General features: G+C 40.1%; 1 protein-coding gene across 1 annotated transcript in view; it reads left to right on the plus strand.

Moving 5' to 3' along the window:
• The window catches only part of CASQ2 (calsequestrin 2), a 97,784-nt gene that overhangs the window by 23,150 nt on the left and 52,395 nt on the right, over positions 1–22,239 (plus strand). Inside the window, exons 2-4 of the mRNA XM_021002531.2 lie at positions 11,926–12,010; positions 18,037–18,137; positions 20,602–20,713. Coding sequence (XP_020858190.1) covers positions 11,926–12,010; positions 18,037–18,137; positions 20,602–20,713 — 298 coding nt within the window. The remainder of the gene's footprint in view (positions 1–11,925; positions 12,011–18,036; positions 18,138–20,601; positions 20,714–22,239) is intronic.

Raw genomic sequence — 22,239 nt, forward strand, 5'->3', positions numbered from 1 at the left:
TTGGCTATAGTATTTTTGGCAGTTTTCATTTTCAGGAGGTGATCAGTGGATTCTTTCAATTTCTATTTTACCCTATGGTTCCAGATATCAGGGTAGTTTTCCTTGATAATTTCTTGAAAGATGATGTCTAGGCCTTTTTTTTTAATCACAGCTTTCAGGTAGCCCAATAATTCTTAAATGATTTTTTCTTGATCTATTTTTCAGGTCAGTTGTTTTTCTGATGAGATATCTCATATCTTCTTTTATTTTTTTTCATTCTTTTGATTTTGTTTATTAATGTCTTGTGAGTCACTAGTGTCCACTTATCCAATTCCAATTGTTAAGGAATTATTTTCTTCAGTAAGCTATTGTACTTCTTTTCCCATTTGGCTGATTATGCTTTTTAAGGAGTTTTTCTTTTTAGAGAATGTTTGTGGCTCTTTTACCATTAGACCAATTCTGTTTTGAAGGTATTATTTTTTCAGCACCTTTTTTTTAACCTCTTTTACCAAGTTGTTAATTTTTTTTTCATAATTTTCTCATATTACTCTAAGTTATTTTCCCAATTTTTACTCTACCACTCTTATCTCTTTCTTTTCTCTTTCTTTCTTCCTTCCTTCCTTCCTTCCTTCCTTTCTTTCTTTCTTTCTTTCTTTCTTTCTTCCTTTCTTTCTTTCTTTCTTTCTTTCGTGAGGCAATTGGGGTTAAGTGACTTGCCCAAGGTCACACAGTTAGTCAATGTCAAGTGTCTAAGACCAGATTTGAACTCAGGTCCTCCTCACTCCAGGGCTGTTTCTCTATTCATTGTGCCACTTAGCTGCTCCCTTCTTATCATTTTCTTTAATGCTGCCAGGAATTCTTGTTGGGATTGGGTCCAATTAGCATTTTTCTTTGAGGCTTTGCTTATGCCTGTTTTCACATTATTGTATTCTGCATTTGTCTTGTCTTCCCTGCCACCATAGGGCAAGACTTGGGATATACCAACTATCTCATAAAGAGATCTTCAGTGCTAGGAGTTTGGGCTTAGCGGAGAAGTTTCTGAGAAGGGGTGTGGTGAGATATACGGTATTTTAGAACAACCTAGGTGGTAAGCTGTTTGGAAGTAAGAGAGTGTGGAGGCAATGAGACCTGTAAGAAGGTTACTACAATAATGTAGGCAAAAGTCAACAAATCCTGAATACAGTACTTGCAGTGTGATGGAAAAGAAGGAACAGAGGGAAGAGACATGACACAGGTAGAGTCAATAGGACTTGGTAATTGATTACAATTGGAGGAAGCAAAGGAGGAGTTAAAGAGGAATCAAAGTGTTTGAGGTTACATGAGTAGGAGAAGAAATGTAGTAGAGAAGAAAAAGCAATCAGTTTAGACTCAGTAGAGTGGCACCTATTTTCTGGTCCAGTCCCTTGTTATCTGTCTGAATTAATCAGTTCACCTGTGTGAGCCTGCTCCCCATGCTTCTCTAAATTCTCCATAAGGGATCTGATCAATGCACTGGAGGCTTTCTTCAGGTTCTTTGAACATCTCAAAGCTATGAATGTGGTTAGTTTTGCTGACCTGCTTTGTTCACTTGCTTAAAAACAAAAACAGAAACACTTCTTTATGATGAGAAATGGCTCTCCAGATGGGGAATGAGGAATCAATCCAGAAACATAGATCATTTAAAAGTAAAAGATAATAATAAAATTAAAGAAAAAACCCTCACCTAAAGCTTAATTCATTGTCTTTCTTCCCCGGCCAGCTCTTCTTTCTAATTTTCCTATTCATATCAAAGGTACAACCATTCTCTAATGATAATAATCCACATTTATATAGCACTGAAATCTTTTATGCCTTCTGCAAATTTTCTACTTTTTTCACTATTCCATGCTGTCATTTGTCATGAGCCATTTTTCTCTCATCAAGGAAAAAAGAAGAGGGGAGGTCACAATGAGAATGAGAGACAACAGATAGACAGTTGCCTGGCATCATCTCTCCCCATTAGATTGACATCTGCTTGAGAGCAGGGACTGTCTTTATTAATTGTATCCTCAAAGTTTAGCACAATTCCTGCCATGTGAGAGTCACTTAATACATATTTATTGGATTGGATCAGAATGGTGGGAAAGAAATTCAGTTACAAGGCATTAAAAAGTGCATGGGTGGCAAGAAGATGACATGTTGGTTCGTGGTTCCCCAATTCAAGAAATTTTAAAGGAGAGGTAAAATAATATAGTAGATGATAATAATAATAATAGCAAGCATTTCTGGAGTGCTTTAAGGTTAACAAGACTCTCTAAATGTGTGGTTTTTTTAAATTTGTTCCTCACAGCAACCCTGTGAGATAGCTGCTATTATTATTCCCCATTTTATAGATAAGGAAACAGGGAGGTTAAGTGATTTTCCCTGGGTCATACAGCAAATAAATATAAGGCAAGATCCAGCACTCTGCTTAGGTGAGATACAGATTCACTGAGCTACATGTCTGCTCTCCTATTTGGCAACAAAGGGCAGCCCCTCAAACACACCCAGGGACTGAGAACAGCGAGTACAGTAATCTACTCCCTCTCCCCTCTAACCTCTCCACACAGCTCTGTAGTTGCCCAAACTTTGAAAGGATTCACTGGTTTCTCAGCAACAGCTGCACCACATAAGTCCTCCACGCCACGCCCTTTGGCAACAACTTATCACAGTCATGTCAGACTCAGTCAGGGAATAGATAGGAAGGAAAATTACTGTCTCATATGACCAGGATTCCACCTTGAGGATGGGAGAGGCTCCTAGAACCCCTTGTCCATAGGGAGTTGTGGGTTTAGAAGGGAAAAAGAAGTAGATATTCAGGTGAAGGAAGGCACAGGGGTTCCTATATGAATCCCTCAAAGTGAAAAGTGGGGGACATAGTGAGGAATGTTACCCTGATCTTTTGCTCAAATTAAATGTCCCTTACTCCAACCATTAAAAATATCCTGGCTGTGTTCCTGCCCTTCCTTCCTGTGTAACCCATGAGCCAAGTGACTGCTTCAATCCTTCAGTCTCTCATGGTGCCTGGCAACTTGTCAAACAATACAATTGCTTGTCCTCCTTAGAAATGAGAGCAAAGCAAGTTCAGATGAACTGACATTTGTCTTCAGTAATCTTCTGTCACTTTTAAACACCCTCAAATTAGACCTTGGGCTATATATAGCTGGAAAAATGGCATGTGATGTTTTAGTAGGGGGCTGAAGGGGGGGATGTGGAGGTCCTATTTAATGACATTTACTTCTGTGAATAAGACTGCTAGAGTTTGACGTTGTAGCCTCTGAGCAATAAGTGCCACAAGTGGTGAAATTTAGAACAGGAAAGCCCAAACCACTTCCCCAAACCAAAACAAACAAACAAACAAAAACAAACAAAAAAACCCCAAAAAAACTTCCCTAGGTCAATAGCATTTTGTAGGTCAACATCCACTCAAAACTGTAGCTTGTGAGCCCCCACCAATGTGTTTTCTTTTACTAGGTCAACCAGAGGGCACATCAGTTCAAAGCAAAAGATATTCAATCAAACATAGCAAAATAAGTGAAAAGATTTTCCCCAAACACACAGGGATAGACCCTCCCATGGACCATACCATCAATGGGAGAAGGGGCATTTACAAGAAACGTATATCACCGTAGAATACTAACAGAGGGGTACAATATAGGGAACATATATAACCAGGGAACATTCTCAGTCAGAACACGTGTATAGAGAACAGATAGGATAATCAGAGAACACACAGGGATAAGGAAACTCATACCTTTGTTTCTCCAGATTGCTCTCTGCTGCCATCTGCTGGGTGTCTCCACTCTCTAAGGCACGTTTTTGCCTGTGTTATTACTCTCCACTGTCATCTGTTGATTGTCAGTTACAATGTGACTTTTTTCACTGAGGTGCTCCTTTTGGCGTCTGTCAAGTCTTCAGGATAATTTCTACTGCTCTTTGCTGCCACCAGCTGGTCACACGCTGCAACTAGCCTTTTTGTTCTAGGGGGAGAGGATCCCAGTTCTTTGGTTTATATATAAATTCCAGAGCTGTAATTAGCTCTTTTGTTATGGGACCCTAAGAAGCCAGCAGCCTTTTGAATTCCTTTTCTCTTGATGCTGATCTGTGTTGCTCATTATAAACTTTTATCTTAATTATGGTCCAAAACTCCTTTTAATTCCCATTATGCATACATATACATCCATGTATATTTACACATATACATGTGCGTACATATATGTATACAATGTGTGCATGTGTGTGTATATATACATATATATGTGTATGTATATGTATATACCAGGAACCCAGTAGAACACATAGGTTCAAGATCCACCTCTGACCACATACTGTGCGATTCTGGACAAGTCACTTAACCTTTGTCAGCCTCAGTTTCCTAATCTGTAAAAAAGGGTGATAATAATAACACCTATCTCCCAGGGTTGTTGTGAATATAAAATGAGATTATATTTATAAAGCACTTTGCAAACCTTAAAGTGCTAGCTTATCTCATTATTACTGTTATTACTTAAACCTCTCAGCCTCAGTTTCCTCATCTGTAAAATAAATAGGTTGGATTTAATGGCCTCCAAGATCCCTTTCAGCTCTAAAACTTGGATCCTATAGTCGTAACTCCAGGGTCACATAGTAAAGGGCAGATTCAGGATTCAAACTCAGGTTCTTGATTCCAAATTCAACTTTCTTTCTACTACAGCAAACTGCCTCTCTAAGCATGATGAGATTGTGTCACATGACATGAAGAAGGATCTAGAGATGTTTTGCCTGAATAAGAAATTTCCACATGGGAGAGTAGGAGTATGTTAGCCAGTCTCAAGAAATTAAAGGGCTATCACTGGGAAGAAATTCTATTCTTGCTCTGCTTCACACTGAAGGGCAGAACCAGGGGAAACAGGTTGACATTTCAAAGAGACAAACACAGTTTGATTTAAGTAAAACTTGCATAGCAATGAGAGCTACCCAAAAGTGAAAGGCGTTGCTTTGAGAAGTAGTAGGTTTCCCCTAGGACCTTGGCCAGTTGTCCTGACTGATGTCTTGTCACTGGACCCACTGACTCTGGAGGACAGAGTGAGGCTGATGACTTTGCACAGCCCCACCTCACTTAAATCCAATTCACTCACAAGTCAAGACATCACCCTCTGGATGTGATTGATCCTTTTCAAGAAAAAAGGACAAACAACAGTGACAACAGTGGGTTTCCCCACACTAGAAGGCCTCAAGCAAAGATGACACCATGCGTTAGGTACACTGTAGAGTGCATTCTGATTCTGGTGTGGGCTGGACCAGATAGCCTTCCAATGCTGAGATTCTGTCATTCTGTGAATTAAAAATCGATATTTTCTCTTTATTTAAGAAGGCCTAAGATGAGCCCTCATGCAACCCTCTCCCACTGTGGTTGGAGTTGCTGTAAATACTTTGAACAGACTAAATTTCTTTTAAGAGAGAATGTAATTCAGACCTTTATGTATTTCACACAGGAGCCTGCTTAGTCTGAATTTACTGAGGTTTTAGTGTAGTCACATTATGGTTTCATTTTTAAAGCTGTATCTATGGATGGTTATTCAACAACTTGCAAAGAGTAGCCCATATGGATTATAAGCTCCACCATGAAGGGAAGGACAGGATCTTATATATTTTCATATTCCACCAAGATATGTGGCAGCTACAGCTGGTTGGTGTTTAAAAATGTTTGAAGACTGATTACTAGGAAGTCAAGGATACCCTGTTACTTAGATAGAATACGAAACCAAAAGGTCCCCAGAGGTCCATCAAGGGCATGCTCAAGAACTCACAAGAACTGGTTGTTAACATTTCAGCATGAGCATGTATACTTGGGAACTTGGGAAATGCTATAAATCAAGACTTGATTTATTGTTTTGTCAGTTGTCTAGACTTAAGAAAGTAGATGGAGAAAGTGCAAATAATGTCGATTAAAGCTGATACTATGTTACAGAAACACTTATCTTGTTCCATAAGTTAAAAATAAAACATATTTTTAAAAATTAAAAATTAAAAATCAGTTAAGAACTAATGTAAAGAAACTCATTTCTAAAAATATGTATCTTCTAAAATATATTTAAGGATGTTATGTTCTTTTAATTAAAGGTCTCTATTTTGTAAAATAATGATAATGATGATGATAATAATCTTATTAAAGAAGAAAGAAAGAAAGAAAGAAAGAAAGAAAGAAAGAAAGAAAGAAAGAAAGAAAGAAAGAAAGAAAGAGTGTTGTGAGTGTATTTTTAGGGGGAGAGCCAGTTGTTAAACATTTACCAGCCCATTTATGGATCAGTGACATGATAACCAAAGGCAGGCCAGATTCTATCACAGATGTGGAACAGGTAGAACTCTCCCCAGACTGACCCTCTTGCTGTGTATTTTTGTGATTTCAAACAAGACAGCCGAGTGTAGCAGATAGCACACTAGGGTCAGTGTCTAGGGAAGCCTGGGATCAAACCCCATGTCTAACATTCACTAGCTGGATGACCCTGGACAGGTTGCTTAGAGATGTGGGCCTCAGTTTCCTCCTCTACATTGGAAATAGCATTATCTCTGGAATCAGAGAGTTCAGATGCCACCTGTGGTGCTTACTTTTTGTGTGCCCTTATGCAAGTTCCTAAACCACTTCACGTTTCCCAGTTTCTTAGCTGTGAAATGAGAGGGTTTTCTTGGCAAAGATACTGGAGTGGTTTGCCATTTCCTTCTCCATCTGTAAAATTGATCAACACATTGACCAAATCTGACCAGTTCTACTCCCTGCACCTCTCCAATTCTGGGAAACAAAAAAACAAAAAAACAAAACACAGATGGAAATACATTTTCTCAAGTCTTCTTCAGGACCAAATTTCTTGGTTGTTACAATTACACTTCAAGGTTGTTGGCTGTGGGGCTTTTGGGTGGGGCACAGGGGTATCTTTCCATTTATGTTGTGGACTTTTCATGGTTTTTGTAGTCTTCCATTAGTTCATTTAAGTTTTCCTGTGTTTCTCTTAATTCTACATATTAATCTCTTATAGTATGTGCATTTCTTATTCCCTTATTTTCACGTACCACATGTTTAGCCTTCCACTGATAGATGGGAGCGTACTTTGCCTCCAGTATTTCACTCTTTAAAAAAAAAATGTTGCTCTGAATATACAATATACCTTTAAGAGGCTAAAGAGTTGTTACTTTTCTAGCTACTTCCCTTTGGAACATGTTTCTAGTCCCTCCTATAAAGATTTCTCTTCTCCCTACCCCACCCCCAACTAGTAACTGAAATTACTTTCCCAGATCTTTGCAATGCAAATACAGCTATAAAACCAGTCACGTGTCTAAGCTAATCAATCATGTTGTGGACGCTCCAGTGTTACAAGATTCAATGAATGAAAAGCAAAGTACTGGGCTCTGTGGGGGAGCTGAGCACTGATGAAAGGGAAAGGGGGTCCATCCCTTTGGAAGAAGGCAGGCCCGTGGCCCAGCTTTCTTTATGGCATTGGGTTCTATAGTAGATACACTACATGATAATTCCTATTATAATACAATCAGTTCTAAAGGGACTATCTACATTCTTTGGCTGAGAGGGTGTCATTGAGGGCGAACATGGATGAAATAAACAGGTCCCCCCTGGGGTTCTGGAATCTTTTTATATCAAAATCTTCATTGTAATAGGATTTCTTCTCACAGTCTGACTTGTAGTACCATATGAATATGAATAGCAATAATAATGTTGATCACTAGTGATCATTATCTTGTTTAATATTGTGGTTTCTAATTATTATTGTTATTAGACTGGGGTTAAAATGATTCCTTTTTTTTTTCAATACAATCCCCAAGACCTACCTCAAATGACACCTTCCTTGGTCTGTGTCCCACACCCATCCCCCTTAGAAACGGTCTCTTCCTCTTCGTGGATTGTATCTCGGACACTTAGGATCTGTTATTTTTGGTAGGAGAGTCTCTTTTGGACCTGATTTACCTCTCCTACTCGGCTGTAAGCTTCTAGAGAAGAGGGATCATGTCTGGCTCATTTTTGTCACCAGCAATGCCTTGCATATGATAAATATCTAGTAAATATTTGTTGAAATTGCACTGAATTTCCCTCTGAAGAGTTAATAGTATCATAGATTTAGAGCTAAAAGCAGCCTTTGAGACGGTCATCTAGTCCAACCCCCAACTGTGGTAAGGAAATGGGGGTCTAAAGAGTTTAAATGACCTGCCCATGCTCACTCAAGCGGGGAATGACAGAGGCAGAATTTGACCTCAGCTCTCCTGCTTCCAAATCCAATGCCTCTTTTCAGAACCAGTGAAAGGTATGTGAGTTAGCAATGTGGCGTAAGAGAAGCGATGGGGTGAGGGCACAAACTTTAGAGTCAGAAGACCTAGTCCACATCCTGGCTCTGACACTTCATAGCTATGGTGTCTAGCACAAAAGAAGTGTTACATAAATGTTAGTTATTGTTATTGTTGTTATCATTATTATTATTATTAGATGCAGGGCTCTGTGAATCTCAGTTTCCTCATCTGTAAAAATAGGCACAATAATATTTGCACCATTTATATAAAAAGGTCATTTAGAAGAATATAAGCACGAGACTAACAAGATATTAAATATACAACAGGCTTGTTGGGAGTCATTTTGGTGTAGTGGAAAGAATGCCATCTTTGCCACTTACTACTTGTATTAGTTTGGGGAAACCAGTTACCTTCCCGTCAGCCTCATCTCTAAAATGAGGAGAATAATGGATGAGATGATTTTTTTTCTAGCTCTAAAGCTACAGTCCATCATCCTTGCCTTGATTGACACATACAGGAGCACACACGATTCACACCTGAGAACATAGTCAAGACAACTCCCTGTCCCTTTCTGATTGACCCATGCTTGGGTGCCAGCCCGGGTGAAGGTGCAGCGATGAAACACCAAGCTCAGGGAACAGCTGGCAGGCCAGTTTGCCTGGTGTAAAGAGTACATGAAGCGGAAGGATAGGAGATGAGTCAGAAAAGGTCAGGAGGAGTCAGACCATGTTTCTACCTGTCCCTACCAGAGGAGAGTGATTGGTTGTCCGTGGGCATGGGATAAAAATGTGGAACAACTCTACAGCTGGCAAGTCACTGTATTTGGGGAATTGTGCTGATCTGCTGGGCACAATAAAGAGCCCTCACCTGGCTCTCTCTCCCTCTCCCTCCTTCAGAGCCAACCATTTCCATAACAACAGTAGTGTTCAGGTAACAGACAAGCCTTGAAGCATCTGCAAGGAAGCCCTGGTCACTACTTGTACTTTAATTGTTTGCTGGTTGGTTTGCTTTTGAACCTGCTACTTTAGGGTGGCCCTAGGAGGGGGAGAAGCTGGTGCACACTTCAGCTATTGACAACAGATGTGACCTTTCGGCCCTCATGGGTCAACTTGCCCAGTCCTCTTAGTGTGTCAATAAGGCCCCAGGGAGGGAGCTGTTCCCTCCACAGTGAGTCATGACAGAACTCGAGTGGGAGGGCATCAGGTCTAGGCACGGTGGGAGGTGAGAGAATAGTTTTGAAATCTCAGCTAATACCAAGCCCGGAATTTTGGGTCTTAGCTAGAACTGAATTCTCTGGCTAATCTCTGATCTGGTGGTCTTATTTATCCATGACAAAGGAGAATAATTGGTTGTCAATGGGGAAATGGGAAAATGCTGAGATACAAAATGGGATGAAAGAATAGCCTGACACATGAATGTGGGTGAAATAATTCCAAGGGCTATGGTACATTGAACTGCACAGAGCACGAATCTAATTTGTGTTTGCCTTGGTTCTTGCATAGACTTAAATGTACACTCTGGTGGTGCAGTGGGTAGGGCTCCAGGCCTGGAGTCAAGAAGACTCATCTCCATGAGTTCAAATCTGGCTTCAGACCTTGCTAGCTGTGTGACCCTGGGCAAGTCACTTCACCCTGTTTGCCTCAGTTACCTCATCTATAAAAATGAGCTGGAGAAGGAAATGGCAAACCATCGTTGCCAAGAAAACCCCAAATGGGATCACAAAGAATCAGACACTACTAAAAACGATACCAAAACAACAGCAAATGTATACTGTAGTATAAGGGCAATTGTGTGACACAGGCAATAGAGCATTGGACTTTGAGCCAGGAAGACCTGAGTTCAAATCCTGCCTCAGACACTGCATAGCTGTGTGACTCTGGGCAAGTCACATAACCTCTGTCATCTTCAATTTCCTCTCTGTAAAATGTAACTAATAAGAGCACGTACAGCCCAGGGCTGTTGTGAGGATCAAATGAGATAACATGTGAACTGCTTTGCAAAACTTCAAGTGCTATATAAATGCTAGCTAGTAGTAGGTAATGGTAGTCACAATTGTAGTAGTTGTACTAAAATATTCAAAGGAGATTTTCAATTTAAGTATTTTCCCCTTTTTCTTTTTCCTCTTACTTCTCACAGTGTCATCTTCTTTCTGTTTTTGGCCCATTTAGCCCCATATTTGTGTGTGTTTTGGGGGGGGGAAAGTTTCGTTGATTTTTTTAGATCAGTTTTTTTTTCCAGTTTTAAGCATACCACCCCAAACCCATAACAGAGACAGTCTCTCCTTATTACAAATTAAAAAACAATCAAACAAAACCAACTGATGCATATCTGGTTGTATATGAAACATTCTGCACCTATAGTCTCCCACCCCTCTAAGGAAAGAAGGAAGATTAATTTCCTATAGGATCATAGATTTGGAGCTGGGAGCGACTTTAGAAACCAATAAGTGCAACCCCTTTATTTTACAGATGAGGAAACTAGGGCATAGAGAGTTAAGTGACTTTCTGAGGATCACGTAGCATTAGCTCTTCCTTAATTCAAATATAGTGCCCTGTTTTATACAGTCCACTACCTCAGTGTACTTCATCTTCTGGACCAAGATGGGTTATTACAATAATATAGAACATAGCTTCATTTTGGCGTTCATTCCAATCATGGTTGTTATTCTGTATATTGTTTTCCTGCTTTTGCTCCCTTTGCTCTGTATCAGTTCAGATAAGTCTTCTCCTATTTCTCCAAGTTCTCTGAATGCATTCTGATATTTTATATAGAACAATTACTTCGGCCATTCCCAAATCAATGGGCACCCATTTGGTTTCCACTACTGTGGACATATGAAAAATTTGAAAGACAAAGTTTCTGCATGATTAATAATTTTATCAATTATGGCTAGCAGATAATTAATAAAATGGTCATTTGGCTTTCTCTCATAAACCAAAGATGAATCATGGAGGCTTGTATGCCCTTGGATGAGTGGGTGTTCCCAACAGGTAGAAATCATCTCTGATTGGTTAATAATTAATGAGAATGAATATCATTACGAGAGATGGGCCTATTCTAATGAGGGGCTAGGTAAATGACTCTGATCCTGTAATGGACAAAGAGAGGCCCATCTCTAGCCAGATACCTTGGGCAATCTATACAAAGGGATCTATCCTCCACCTAGTCAGCGAATAATAAATGATGGTGGGGTAAGAATTCCACTGGATAAGATGGTCTAGGTGGGGTAAATTTTGGGGCAAGGTCAGAAATGTCCTTGAGAGACTGGACTTTAAGTGAGCAAACATAAAGAAAAAAAAAACTTGGATTCTCCCTCTCCCCAATATTTATTGATTATTAATATAAGAGAGAAATAATCATTTCCTCTCACTACCACAAAAAAAAGTGTTGCTATAAATACATGGGATCTTTCTTTCTGCCCAGCAATGCCCAACGATATCTCTGGGTCAAAATGTCTGAACAGCTGAAGTAATGGTTTTTCTCATAGAATTCCAAATTGCTTTGCAGAAGTCTTGGACCAATTCACAGCTGCAGCCATGGTATACTAGCATGCTAATCTTTTCCTAACCCTTCCAACGTAGACTATTTTCATCTTTGGTCATCTCTGCAATTTGTTGAAGCATGAGGCACACACCTTAGAGTTATTTTAACTTGCCCTCATCTTACTCTTTCCTTCAGCTGGCGGCTCAGGTCCTGGAACACAAAGATATAGGTTTTGCCATGGTGGACTCCAAGAAAGAAGCCAAGCTTGCTAAAAAGCTAGGTGAGTGTGGTTTCCAGAAGATACCACGGGAAGAAACAAGTCACTGAACATTTGCATGTTTTTCCATATGAGAATCTGACCACTTTTAAACAAAGTGAAACAAAGTGTATAATTCTGATACAAGTTGGGTAGTATACTCCTTTTTGCAACAAGGAAAAAAAGTCAGTCATGAATATTAATATGACTTTTGTCACAATCATAAATTTAATCATAAATTATAGAAAAAAGTCTGATTAAAATAAACTATGGGCATGAACAATAAATGGCATTTATATAACACTTAAGGGTTTAACTCATTTAATAATAGCTAACATTTATACAGGACTTTATGGTTTTCAAAGTACTTTACCTATGTTTTCACATTTGAGCCTTATAACAACTGTAGGACACATTATTGTAGTTATTAATATCTTCATTTTACAGATGAGAATATTGAAATTGAGAAACATGGTTACCCAGATAGTAAAGTGTCAGAGGTAAGACTCAAACCTAGGGCTTCCTATTTCCAAGTCCAGATTTCTATATGCTCTCCTATCTCAATGCCTACATTATATCATTCTTCAACTGCATAGAGACTTCTGGCTCACCGTGGATAGATTCAGGAGTACGCTAGTATGTTTAACAACTAGCTCTCAAAAAAAAGTATGATCAACTTTTAAGTTTAACTTCATTATTAATATTTTCTCCCTTACTTTCTTAAGTCTAAACAGCAAAACAATAAATCAAACTCAGATTTGTAGCATTTACCTACTTCTAAAGTATAAATGCTCACATTGAAAATTTAATAATTGGCTCTCATGAACCAATTACAACTCATACAAGCTGGCTTCAGCATACCCCTGGAGAGATTCCATAAAACAAACATCAAATGTTGTCCTTTTCTGTCATAAGTGATATCCTTCTACCCTCCTAGCTTGATATTAGCAGCAGAGGTCTGAGTGTCTAGAGAAATATATACTCAGGTGTGAGCTATTTTTGGGGTGTGTCCCAGGGCAGGTTACAAAATCAGCTTTCAAATCCATCCTATGCCCTTCTTGGCCTCTTGGCTAGACCTTTCAAGAAAGGGTAGCATTAAGGGCTCTCCTAATGATGGCTCTGTGAGGTTACTGTGGGTTCTAAGCCCAAGCCATCACAGCTATGTGCAGTCATCAGCATGGAGAGTGCTTGCTTAGATCAGATTTGCTTAAATGACTGGAATAGAGTCTTTGACACCTTTGACATCCCTCTCCCCATGTCAATATAACATGCTGATGCACAAATGTGCTTGAAGATCTTTACTCCTAAAAATGTACATGGGATGAGGTACACTCAGGCAACTTCTTCCCCTTATCATACAGGGGATCCTTGAATGTTAGTTAAGGTTGGAAGGGACTTCACAAGCCATCAGATCCAATTCCCTCATTCACAGATGAGGAAACTGAGGCATCGAGGGGTTAAGTGACTTCACCCAGATTCAAACATCTATGAAGTGTCTGATGCAGAATTTGAACTCAGGTCTTCTTATCTCCACATCTAGCACTTCTAGTCTGACTCTCTCAATTTACAGATGAGGAAACCAAGGGCCAAGAAGGGGAAAGGACTTGCCCAAGGTCTGTCTGACTGACAGAACTGAGCCCTGGAACCCAGGGCCTTCATGCTCCAAATTCTACAGTGTTTTGTTTTGTTTTGTTTTCCTACTACAACATACAGGAGTGCAAACACACACACACACACACACACACACACACACACACACACACACACACACACACAAACATGCTGTCCAGCCAGCTTTTCTGCTTGGTCAGTGAAGGAGAGCCATTTTAGGAAGGAATTATAAAATATGACCTTTGCAGAAAGGTTAATTGGATTTGAAAGGTGTAAACATAGAAAAATAGGCATATGGGTGGTCTTCAGGTACACGAATGTTCTTCATTCCAATGATGGCAAACAGCTGTGTTCCATTTTCATGGAGGCTGTAGCTGGAGACCCAAAAAAAAAAAAAGGATGAGATTATAGCAGGCTATATTTAGGTTAGACATCCAGAAGAACTTGAAATTGGGAGATACAAATAGGTCATGAAAACAGATGACATCATCTTCTTCCCTGGAGACCATTTATGGCAGGCACCCAACTATATGGAATTCATAAATGCAGCCTTTCCCAAGGGCAAAGGAACAAATTAGGTTAACAGACAAATGACCATCTGTCCTCTCTCCCTGGTGCCTAAAAGCATTCCAATAAAGCCTGCCTTCATCTTTCCCCACAGCCAGTCATACCCTCACCCTACTTTCTTTTCTCTTCTTTTTTAATGAGGATTTGTCACTGTCGGAGGGCCTCAGATATATTTGCTATAGAAAAACACCCAGAGGCAGAGTAGAATTGAGGAACTGATGCAATAATGTTTTTAAAGTGACCAGGGCCAGTGGGTGTACCTCACAGAATTGTTGTGAGAGAAGTAAATACTTAAGATGCTGTAAAACTATGAGCTTATATGGTATTAGAAGCATTGCTGGCAGGTGGAGACATTTTGAGGCTGGCTAGACTCAATAGAGGCACACATATCTAGGCCCAGCGGGATATTCCCTCAGGCTCTTTGATCCCATATCTGCAGTTTACTGAAGCTCTCCTTATTTGTGCCATCCAGAGCACTTGATCAGTGCTAAGGACTGGAGCAAGGAATATAGGATCACAAAGTCTGTATCAATCAATCAATGGAATACCATTTGTTAAGCACCTACTGCATGCTCCACATGCTGAGCTAGGCACCGGCAATACAAAGACAAATGTTGGGGTGTATATGTTTATATAAATACATAAAGCCATATTTATATATAAATATATACAAGTGTATATATACGCACACACACACACACATACATGTATGTATGTATTTGGTGGTGTGCAGGTAAATATTTGACAACCAGCTCTCTGGAAAAAATATACAAGCAAAACTTTTCAGTTTAATATGCCTTATGAAAATTTTCTCCATCACTTTCTTCTGGACAACCAGCAAAAGAATAAATCAAGCATTTGTCAATTTTCAAAGTTTAAATTCTCACCCTGAACACTGAATAATCGGCCTTTATAACCCTGAATATACAAAATGGATCTAAGGTGATTTGGGAGATGGCAGGGGAGGCGTTAGCAGCTGAGGAATCGGGAAAGGCTACATGTAGAAGGTGGCATGCGAATTTGGCCTTAAAGGAAATGAGGAGTTCTAGGAGATGGAAGTGAAGAGAAAGGGCGTCCCGGGGGGAAGGGGGGGGCATCCAGCACAAAGGCACGTAGGTGGGACAGAGGGTATTGTGGATGTCAAACAAGGTGGCTAGTTTAGGGACCTCAGAGATTACCCATTCCAAATCTTTCTTGTTCACATAAGGACACTTAAATGCCTTGTCCAGGGTCACACAGAGAGCAAGCAGAAGAAATAAGATTTGAGCCCAGGTATTCCAACATCAAACCCAATGAACATTCTACGGCACCGCGACTCTGCTGCAGGCCGCTTTGTTCCTTGTACTAGGGCGTTGAAGCAAAACCACAGTGAGCTGAATGTCCTTTAAGACTAATGGTCCTAACTACAGTGTTTATTGGGGTAACTAGGTGGCACAGTGGATAGAGTGCCTGGCCTACAGTCAGCAAGACCTGGGTTCAAATCTAGCCTCAGATACTTACTAGCTATGTGACCCTGGGCAAATCATTTAACCTTGTTTCCCTCAGTTTCCTCATCTGTAAAAATGAGCTGGAGAAGGAAATGGCAAACCACTCCAGTATCTCTTACAAGAAAACCCCAAATGGGGTCACAAAGAGTTGAACATGACTGAACAACAGCAATAGTGTTTGTCATTATCATTATGATTATATTATGAGATTCTGCACTGGATAGACCACTGAACCAGAAAAACATGAGTTCAAATTCTGGCCTTAGACATCCATAACTGTGTGACCCTAGGCAAATCACTTAACCTCTGCCTCAGTTTCTTCATCTGTAAAATGAGAATAATAATCATACCTACCTTCCAGGGTTGATATGAGGATCAAGTGAAATAATATCTGTAAAGCACTTAGCACAGTGCCTGGTACATAGTAGGCACTTAATAAAGATTTGTTTCCTTTCTTCCATTATAGAACATGATAATTATCTCATTATTAGTTGCTATTGTTATTAATAACATATTTACATAGTGCTTTAGGATTTTGCAAAGGGCTTTACATATTTTAATGATGAACAGGATCTAACAGCTAGAGTCAGTGATGACTTCAGGCATTTGGCTCTCCTCCTCCGCAATACGCAGTTTGTGATTAGGCATCTGTTTAGCACCTTCTGTGTACAGAACAATATAGTAGGTGCAATAGACAGTAAATAGAAGATATTTGACAAAATCATGGACTTTCCGAGTTAGGAGGGAGCCTAAGGTAGAAGGAAGGTTACTTAGAGACAGTAACAGCTAATATTCATAGAATACTTCATGGTTTGCAGAACATCAACCTGTTATCATCACAATGTCCCTGTGAGGGTAGTACTACAGGTCTTCCTATGATAATCCTTATTGTGTGCTGGCTCCCTCCGCTAGATTGCAAGCTCTTTGAGGGCAGGAACTGTCTTGCTTTTTTCTTTATGTATCCCAAGCATTTTGCACAGTGCTTGGAACAGGGTAGGTACTTAATAAATATGTATTAACTGACTGTTTGACAGATAAGGTAACTACGGTTTGGGTGGTAGGCTGAACAGAGGTTGTGTCAAAGGCAGTATCTGCAGCCAGGTCTCTCCTGATTCCAAAGCCAGCCCTCTTTTCATTATGCTACAATGTCTCTACCACCGCTGGATTGTTTCACAGATGAGGACCCCAAAGCCCAGAATAGTGAAAGGATTTACCCAGAGCTCTTTCCACTGTATTTTGTAGCAGATCTGGGACTCAAGCCCAGGTGTCCTGACTCCCAGATGAGAGGAGGCAGTGGGGTATGGTGGAAAGAGTGGCAGATTTAAAGTCATATTACCTAGCTCTGTCACCTCCCGTGTGACCTTGAGTGAGTAGCCTACCCGCTCTGGGCCTCTCTTCCACTGTAAAATAAGGAGATGGGATTAAATGACCTCTAAGGTCCCCTCTCGCTCTAAATTTGAGTTATGAGATATAATCCCTGTCCTCAAAGGAGTTTACAGGCTAGTTTACAGGTAGTTTGGGGCCACAGTGACCCCATTTGAGGTTTTTTGGGTAAAGATACTGGAGTGGTTTGCCATTTCCTTCTCCCACTCATTTGACAGATAAGGAAACTGAGGCAAATAGGGTTAAGTGATTTGCCCAGGATCACACAGCTAGTAAGTGTGAGGTCACATTAAAATTCAAGAAGATGAGTTTTACTGATGCCAGTGCACTCTATGCACTATGGCACCACTTAGCTGCCCCAGAGTCAGGGGGGGCCTGAGTTAAAATCTGATCTCAGACACTTCTAGCTGTGTAATCCTACGTAAGTCATTTATCCTTTGTCTGCCTCAATGTCCCCATATGTAAAACAGGGATAATAATAGCATTTACCTCCCAGGGTTACTGTGAGATCAAATGGGATAATGATTATAAAGCACTTTGCAAACCTTAAAGCACTATGTCAAGGCTATTATTATTATTATTAGTTGGGGAGGCAAGACATAAAATAGATAATTATAGAACAAAAGTAAGTAATAACAACAATAACAGTAATACTTAACATTTATATAGCACTTAGGTTTGCAAAGCACACACACACACACACATATATATATGTATATATGTATATATATGCATATATATATGTATATATACGTATATATATATATATACACACACACACACACACACACATGTATGTGTATATAAAATCGCATTTCATTTGATTTGATCCTGTAGTCTAAACAGCAAACAGAAGAATGATGGGTAGAGAGCAGAGTAAGATTAGTCTGAGAAGGCTTCATGAAGGAAGTGAGTCTGAAGTTAGGTCCAGAAAAAACCCAATAGAAATGGATTTCCCATGGGAAGGTTAACTTTTTTTCCTTGCTTCTTTATTTCTTGCAGGTTTTGATGAAGAAGGAAGCCTGTACATCCTGAAGGGTGACCGCACTATTGAGTTTGATGGAGAATTGGCTGCTGATGTCTTGGTGGAATTCCTTTTAGACGTAAGCATGGACTCACATTAGCTCTGAATGGAACTATTTTGGCTTGAATTCAGTCTGGGCAAAACCTTCAAAGAACTGAGAACTTGCTAACTGATAATCTGTTAGCAATATTTATGATATTTATGTTGGCCTCAGTTTCCTCATCTATAAAATGAGCTGGAGAAGGGAATGGCAAACCACTCTAGTATCTTTGCCAAGAAAATCCCAAATGGGGTCATGAAGAGTTGGATATGACTGAACAACAACCAAAAATATTTATGATATTTGGAGCTTTTCTCCTGTGTTAAAGAGAGTCTTACTTCTCCTGGGAAGCCTATATCTCAGGCTTGTTACATTTGAAAGCTATTCTATTTATGTTTGTTTAGCTGTTATGCTTCTTTAACATATTTCTATGTCCACCCATCCATTGCCAACTGATTACTTCCCATTGATAATTCCTTGATTCAGTTAACTGCATCTTTCTGATGTTGCTAGGGAGAAGATTGCAAAGATGGAAGACAGGAAATATAGGAGGACAGCTAATCTGTAAGGGGAGGAAGGGGAGGGTAACAAGTTGAGGGCTTTTGCTGCTCTTAATGCAGAAACAGAACCAGATGGCTTCCCAAGGTAAGATCTCCTGTATTGGACTGAAAGTTAGGAGAGTAAGGGTCTAGGGATGATTTGTGACCAACTAAGCTATGGAACCACAGGTATCCTTCTTTACCTCCCGGGGGCTTAGCATCCTTATCTGTAAAATGAGGGAGCCAAACTAGATTCCACCTCTAACATGCCATGACCCTATAATTCTAAATGGGACAGACTCATGTAAGGCATCTCTACTATGGAATGCAGCCCACGTGGTCTGGTGTGTGTGTGTGTGTGTGTGTGTGTGTGTGTATGTGTGTGTGTGTATGAGCATATACAATGCACATGTATGTGCAAACACATACATATATGTGTATATGTGTATGTCAGTATGTATATATTCTCACACAACAAACAGAAAGGAAGAAGGAAGGAAGGAAGGAAGGAAGGAAGGAAGGAAGGAAGGAAGGAAGGAAGGAAGGAAGGAAGGAAGGAAGGAAGGAAGGAAGGAAGGAAGGAAGGAAAGTTCGGATCTTTGATTTCATAGAGGAGAACTCCAAATGTGTAAACTTCCTCCACCAATTTGGATCAGCAGTTCCTCTGAGGAATGTCTGAGGATGCTGAAAGTATAAGTGACTAGAACATACAATCAGTAAGTGTTGAAGGAAGTAATTGAACCCAGTTCTCAACTTCAAGACTGAGTCATTAACTACTTCATGCTGCAAATACATTTGTGTCTTTGTGTGTGTATATATAGATATGTATATGTGTGTAAACATACATACATTTATATAGAGACAAATTTACATAGCATGTTCATGAGCCATACTCATGCATACATTCACTCCCATACTAATTTTCACCCATAGAATTACATACACGCCTAACTACTGATCCAGAGAAATATGCCTATGTGTACAATATACAACAATGTATTATATTGTGTGTATATATGTATACACATATATTGTGTGTATGTATGTACAATATGACACCATTTAGCTGCATACCCACAGGTATGTGTGGCATGTTAAGGTTCACAAAGCACTTTCCTCACAACCATTCTGTGAAGTAGATAGTATGTTATTATCCCCATTTTACAAGTGAGAAAACTAAGGTACAGAGAGACTCAGTGTTTTCCCCAGAACTACATAGGACTCAAACCCAGATATTCAATTCTAAATCTCATATGTTTCACTGTTCAGTGTTGAACACTGTTCAGCATTTCACCATATTGCTTCTCTGTGCAACAAAACTTACAGATAAAACAATGCAGATTCACAAAGGTATTAGCATCCTGACTGTTGAATACTTTTCCAGAAGGTGGTCAAGTCCTTTGTTGCTTTCCCTATTGATACAGAGCCCAGCGCTACAGTGATAGGCAGACAGATACTCCCCTTCAGTGTGTTACAAATGCTTATAGCATTTCTGTACAGTAACACCTCACTGTTCCATACCCTCAAACCCCAAGTCTCAGAAAGCCTGGGACTTCTCTGAGATGATGTAGGACTACCTTCCAAAGGAGGTCTGGACAATGTCCACTTCTTATTCCAGCCCTTTCTTATAAAACCCTGTATGGAGTAGGGTATTTAGCCCACCCTAACTCCACCCTAGCCAATCCATGTGACTAGACAAATGTTTGATTGTCCTCTGGAAAACTAATAGTTTAACTAGGATTATATATAGGATTTGGAGCTGGAAGCAACCTCAGGCACCATCTAGTCCCACCCTCTCATTTTACAGATGAGGAACCAAGGTCAAGAAAGGTTGTGATTTGTCCAAGGTCACACAAATAACATGTCTGAACTGGTATTCAAATCCAAGTTTTCTAACTTTAAATCTGGCTCTCTTGCCACTGCACTGACCCACATCCCATACAGAAATATATTTGTTGTTGCAGCTATTTGAAGACCCAGTGGAGATCATCAACAGCAAACTGGAAGTCCAAGCCTTCGAGCGCATCGATGACTACATCAAACTCATCGGCTTCTTCAAGAGCGAAGACTCAGAACGTAAGTCATCTACGGATTTCAGCCTATGAGCCTGAGAAAGTGAATTTTCCCATAGGGGACAAGGAAGGAAAAACATGAGGGGCCTCTCCAATCATACAAACTGATGTATTTACCTAACATGGAGAAAAGCAGGCAATGAGTTGAGACAGTCCTTGGGAAGGGACAAGCATTCCCTCAGGATTATTCTCATTTTTCCATAGATCCCAGCAATGTAGGTCTTTCCTCTAAAAATGCAGGTAGTGATACATCCAGGCCTTCTCCTTTATATTTATAGGCATTTTACTATAATAGGTAATATACTATAATAACTAATAGTACTAGGTATAATACTAGAGGGAAATGTAATGTATAAGAGAATTAGCAAGGTAGGGGGCAAGGAGGTCTAGATTGTAAAGGGTTTTGAACGCCAAACCAATAAAGACCTCTTCCCAAAGATGTGATTTGAACCGCTCCTTGAATCAAGAAATCAAAGAAGCTGGGAGGCAGCGGTAAGGAGGGAGAGCATTGCAGGCTTGGGGAAACACCAAGTCAGATGATGGGGTAGCATACACAAGGAAGACTAAGAAGACCACTGTTGCTCTATTGTAGACTGGGTATCATCATAAACTGTAAGAAGACTGGAAGGGTACGAAGGGGGCAGGTTATGAAGGGCTTTGAATGCCAAAGGGAAGATCTTCTCTTTGATCCTGGAGGTAACAGGGAGCCACTGGAGTGGGGATTGGGCTGCAGACAAGTGCTTTGGGATTGTCACTTTAGCAGCAAAGCAGAGGATGAACTAACACGGATCTTGTTCTATGTCATTATCAAAGTACTAGAGGACTCTTTAAGCTGAAGGCAAGAAATAGGAGAGGTAAAACCTAGAAAATTGCCCATCGTTCTCCCACCAGCCACACCCCAGCCTCATCCTTAGCCTCACTCCCTTTGGATTTACAGCTAAGAGATAATGGAAATGGTGAAGTAATGTCAGAGAAGGTGTTCGCTTTGAGAACACTAACGATGCTTGGCTTTTCTTTGAAATTAGGGAAATCAGACAGTGAAGAAATTTTTGTTAAGTCATTTTTTCAGTTGTGGCTAGCTCTCCATGACCCCATTTAGGGTTTTCTTGGCAAAAATAATGGAGTGGTTTGCCATTTCCTTCTCCAGCTCATTTGACAGATGAGGAAACCAAGGCAAACAAGGTTAAGTGACTTTGTCCAGGGTCACACAGCTAGTAAGTGTCTGAGGTCAGATTTGAACTCAAGAGAAGGAGTCTTCCAGACTCCAGGCCTAGAGTCCTACCCACTGCGCCAGCTAGCTGCCCCTGAGAAGAAACCAGAAGAGATGATTAAGATATTCCTGGTTTATAGTAAGTAACAATAGAAGGCCAGCAGTCTGGACAGCATAAAAAGATTTAAGCTAGGGGCAACTAGGTGGTGCAGTGGATAGAGCTCCAGCCTTGGAGTCAGGAGAAACTGAGTTCAAATCCGGCCTCAGACACATAACACTTACTAGCTAGTCACAATGTATACTGGGCAAGTCACAACCCC

The sequence above is a fragment of the Phascolarctos cinereus genome, unplaced genomic scaffold (genome assembly GCF_003287225.1).
Source record: "Phascolarctos cinereus isolate Bilbo 61053 unplaced genomic scaffold, phaCin_HiC Scaffold_5;HRSCAF=322, whole genome shotgun sequence".
Classification (NCBI taxonomy): domain Eukaryota; kingdom Metazoa; phylum Chordata; class Mammalia; order Diprotodontia; family Phascolarctidae; genus Phascolarctos; species Phascolarctos cinereus.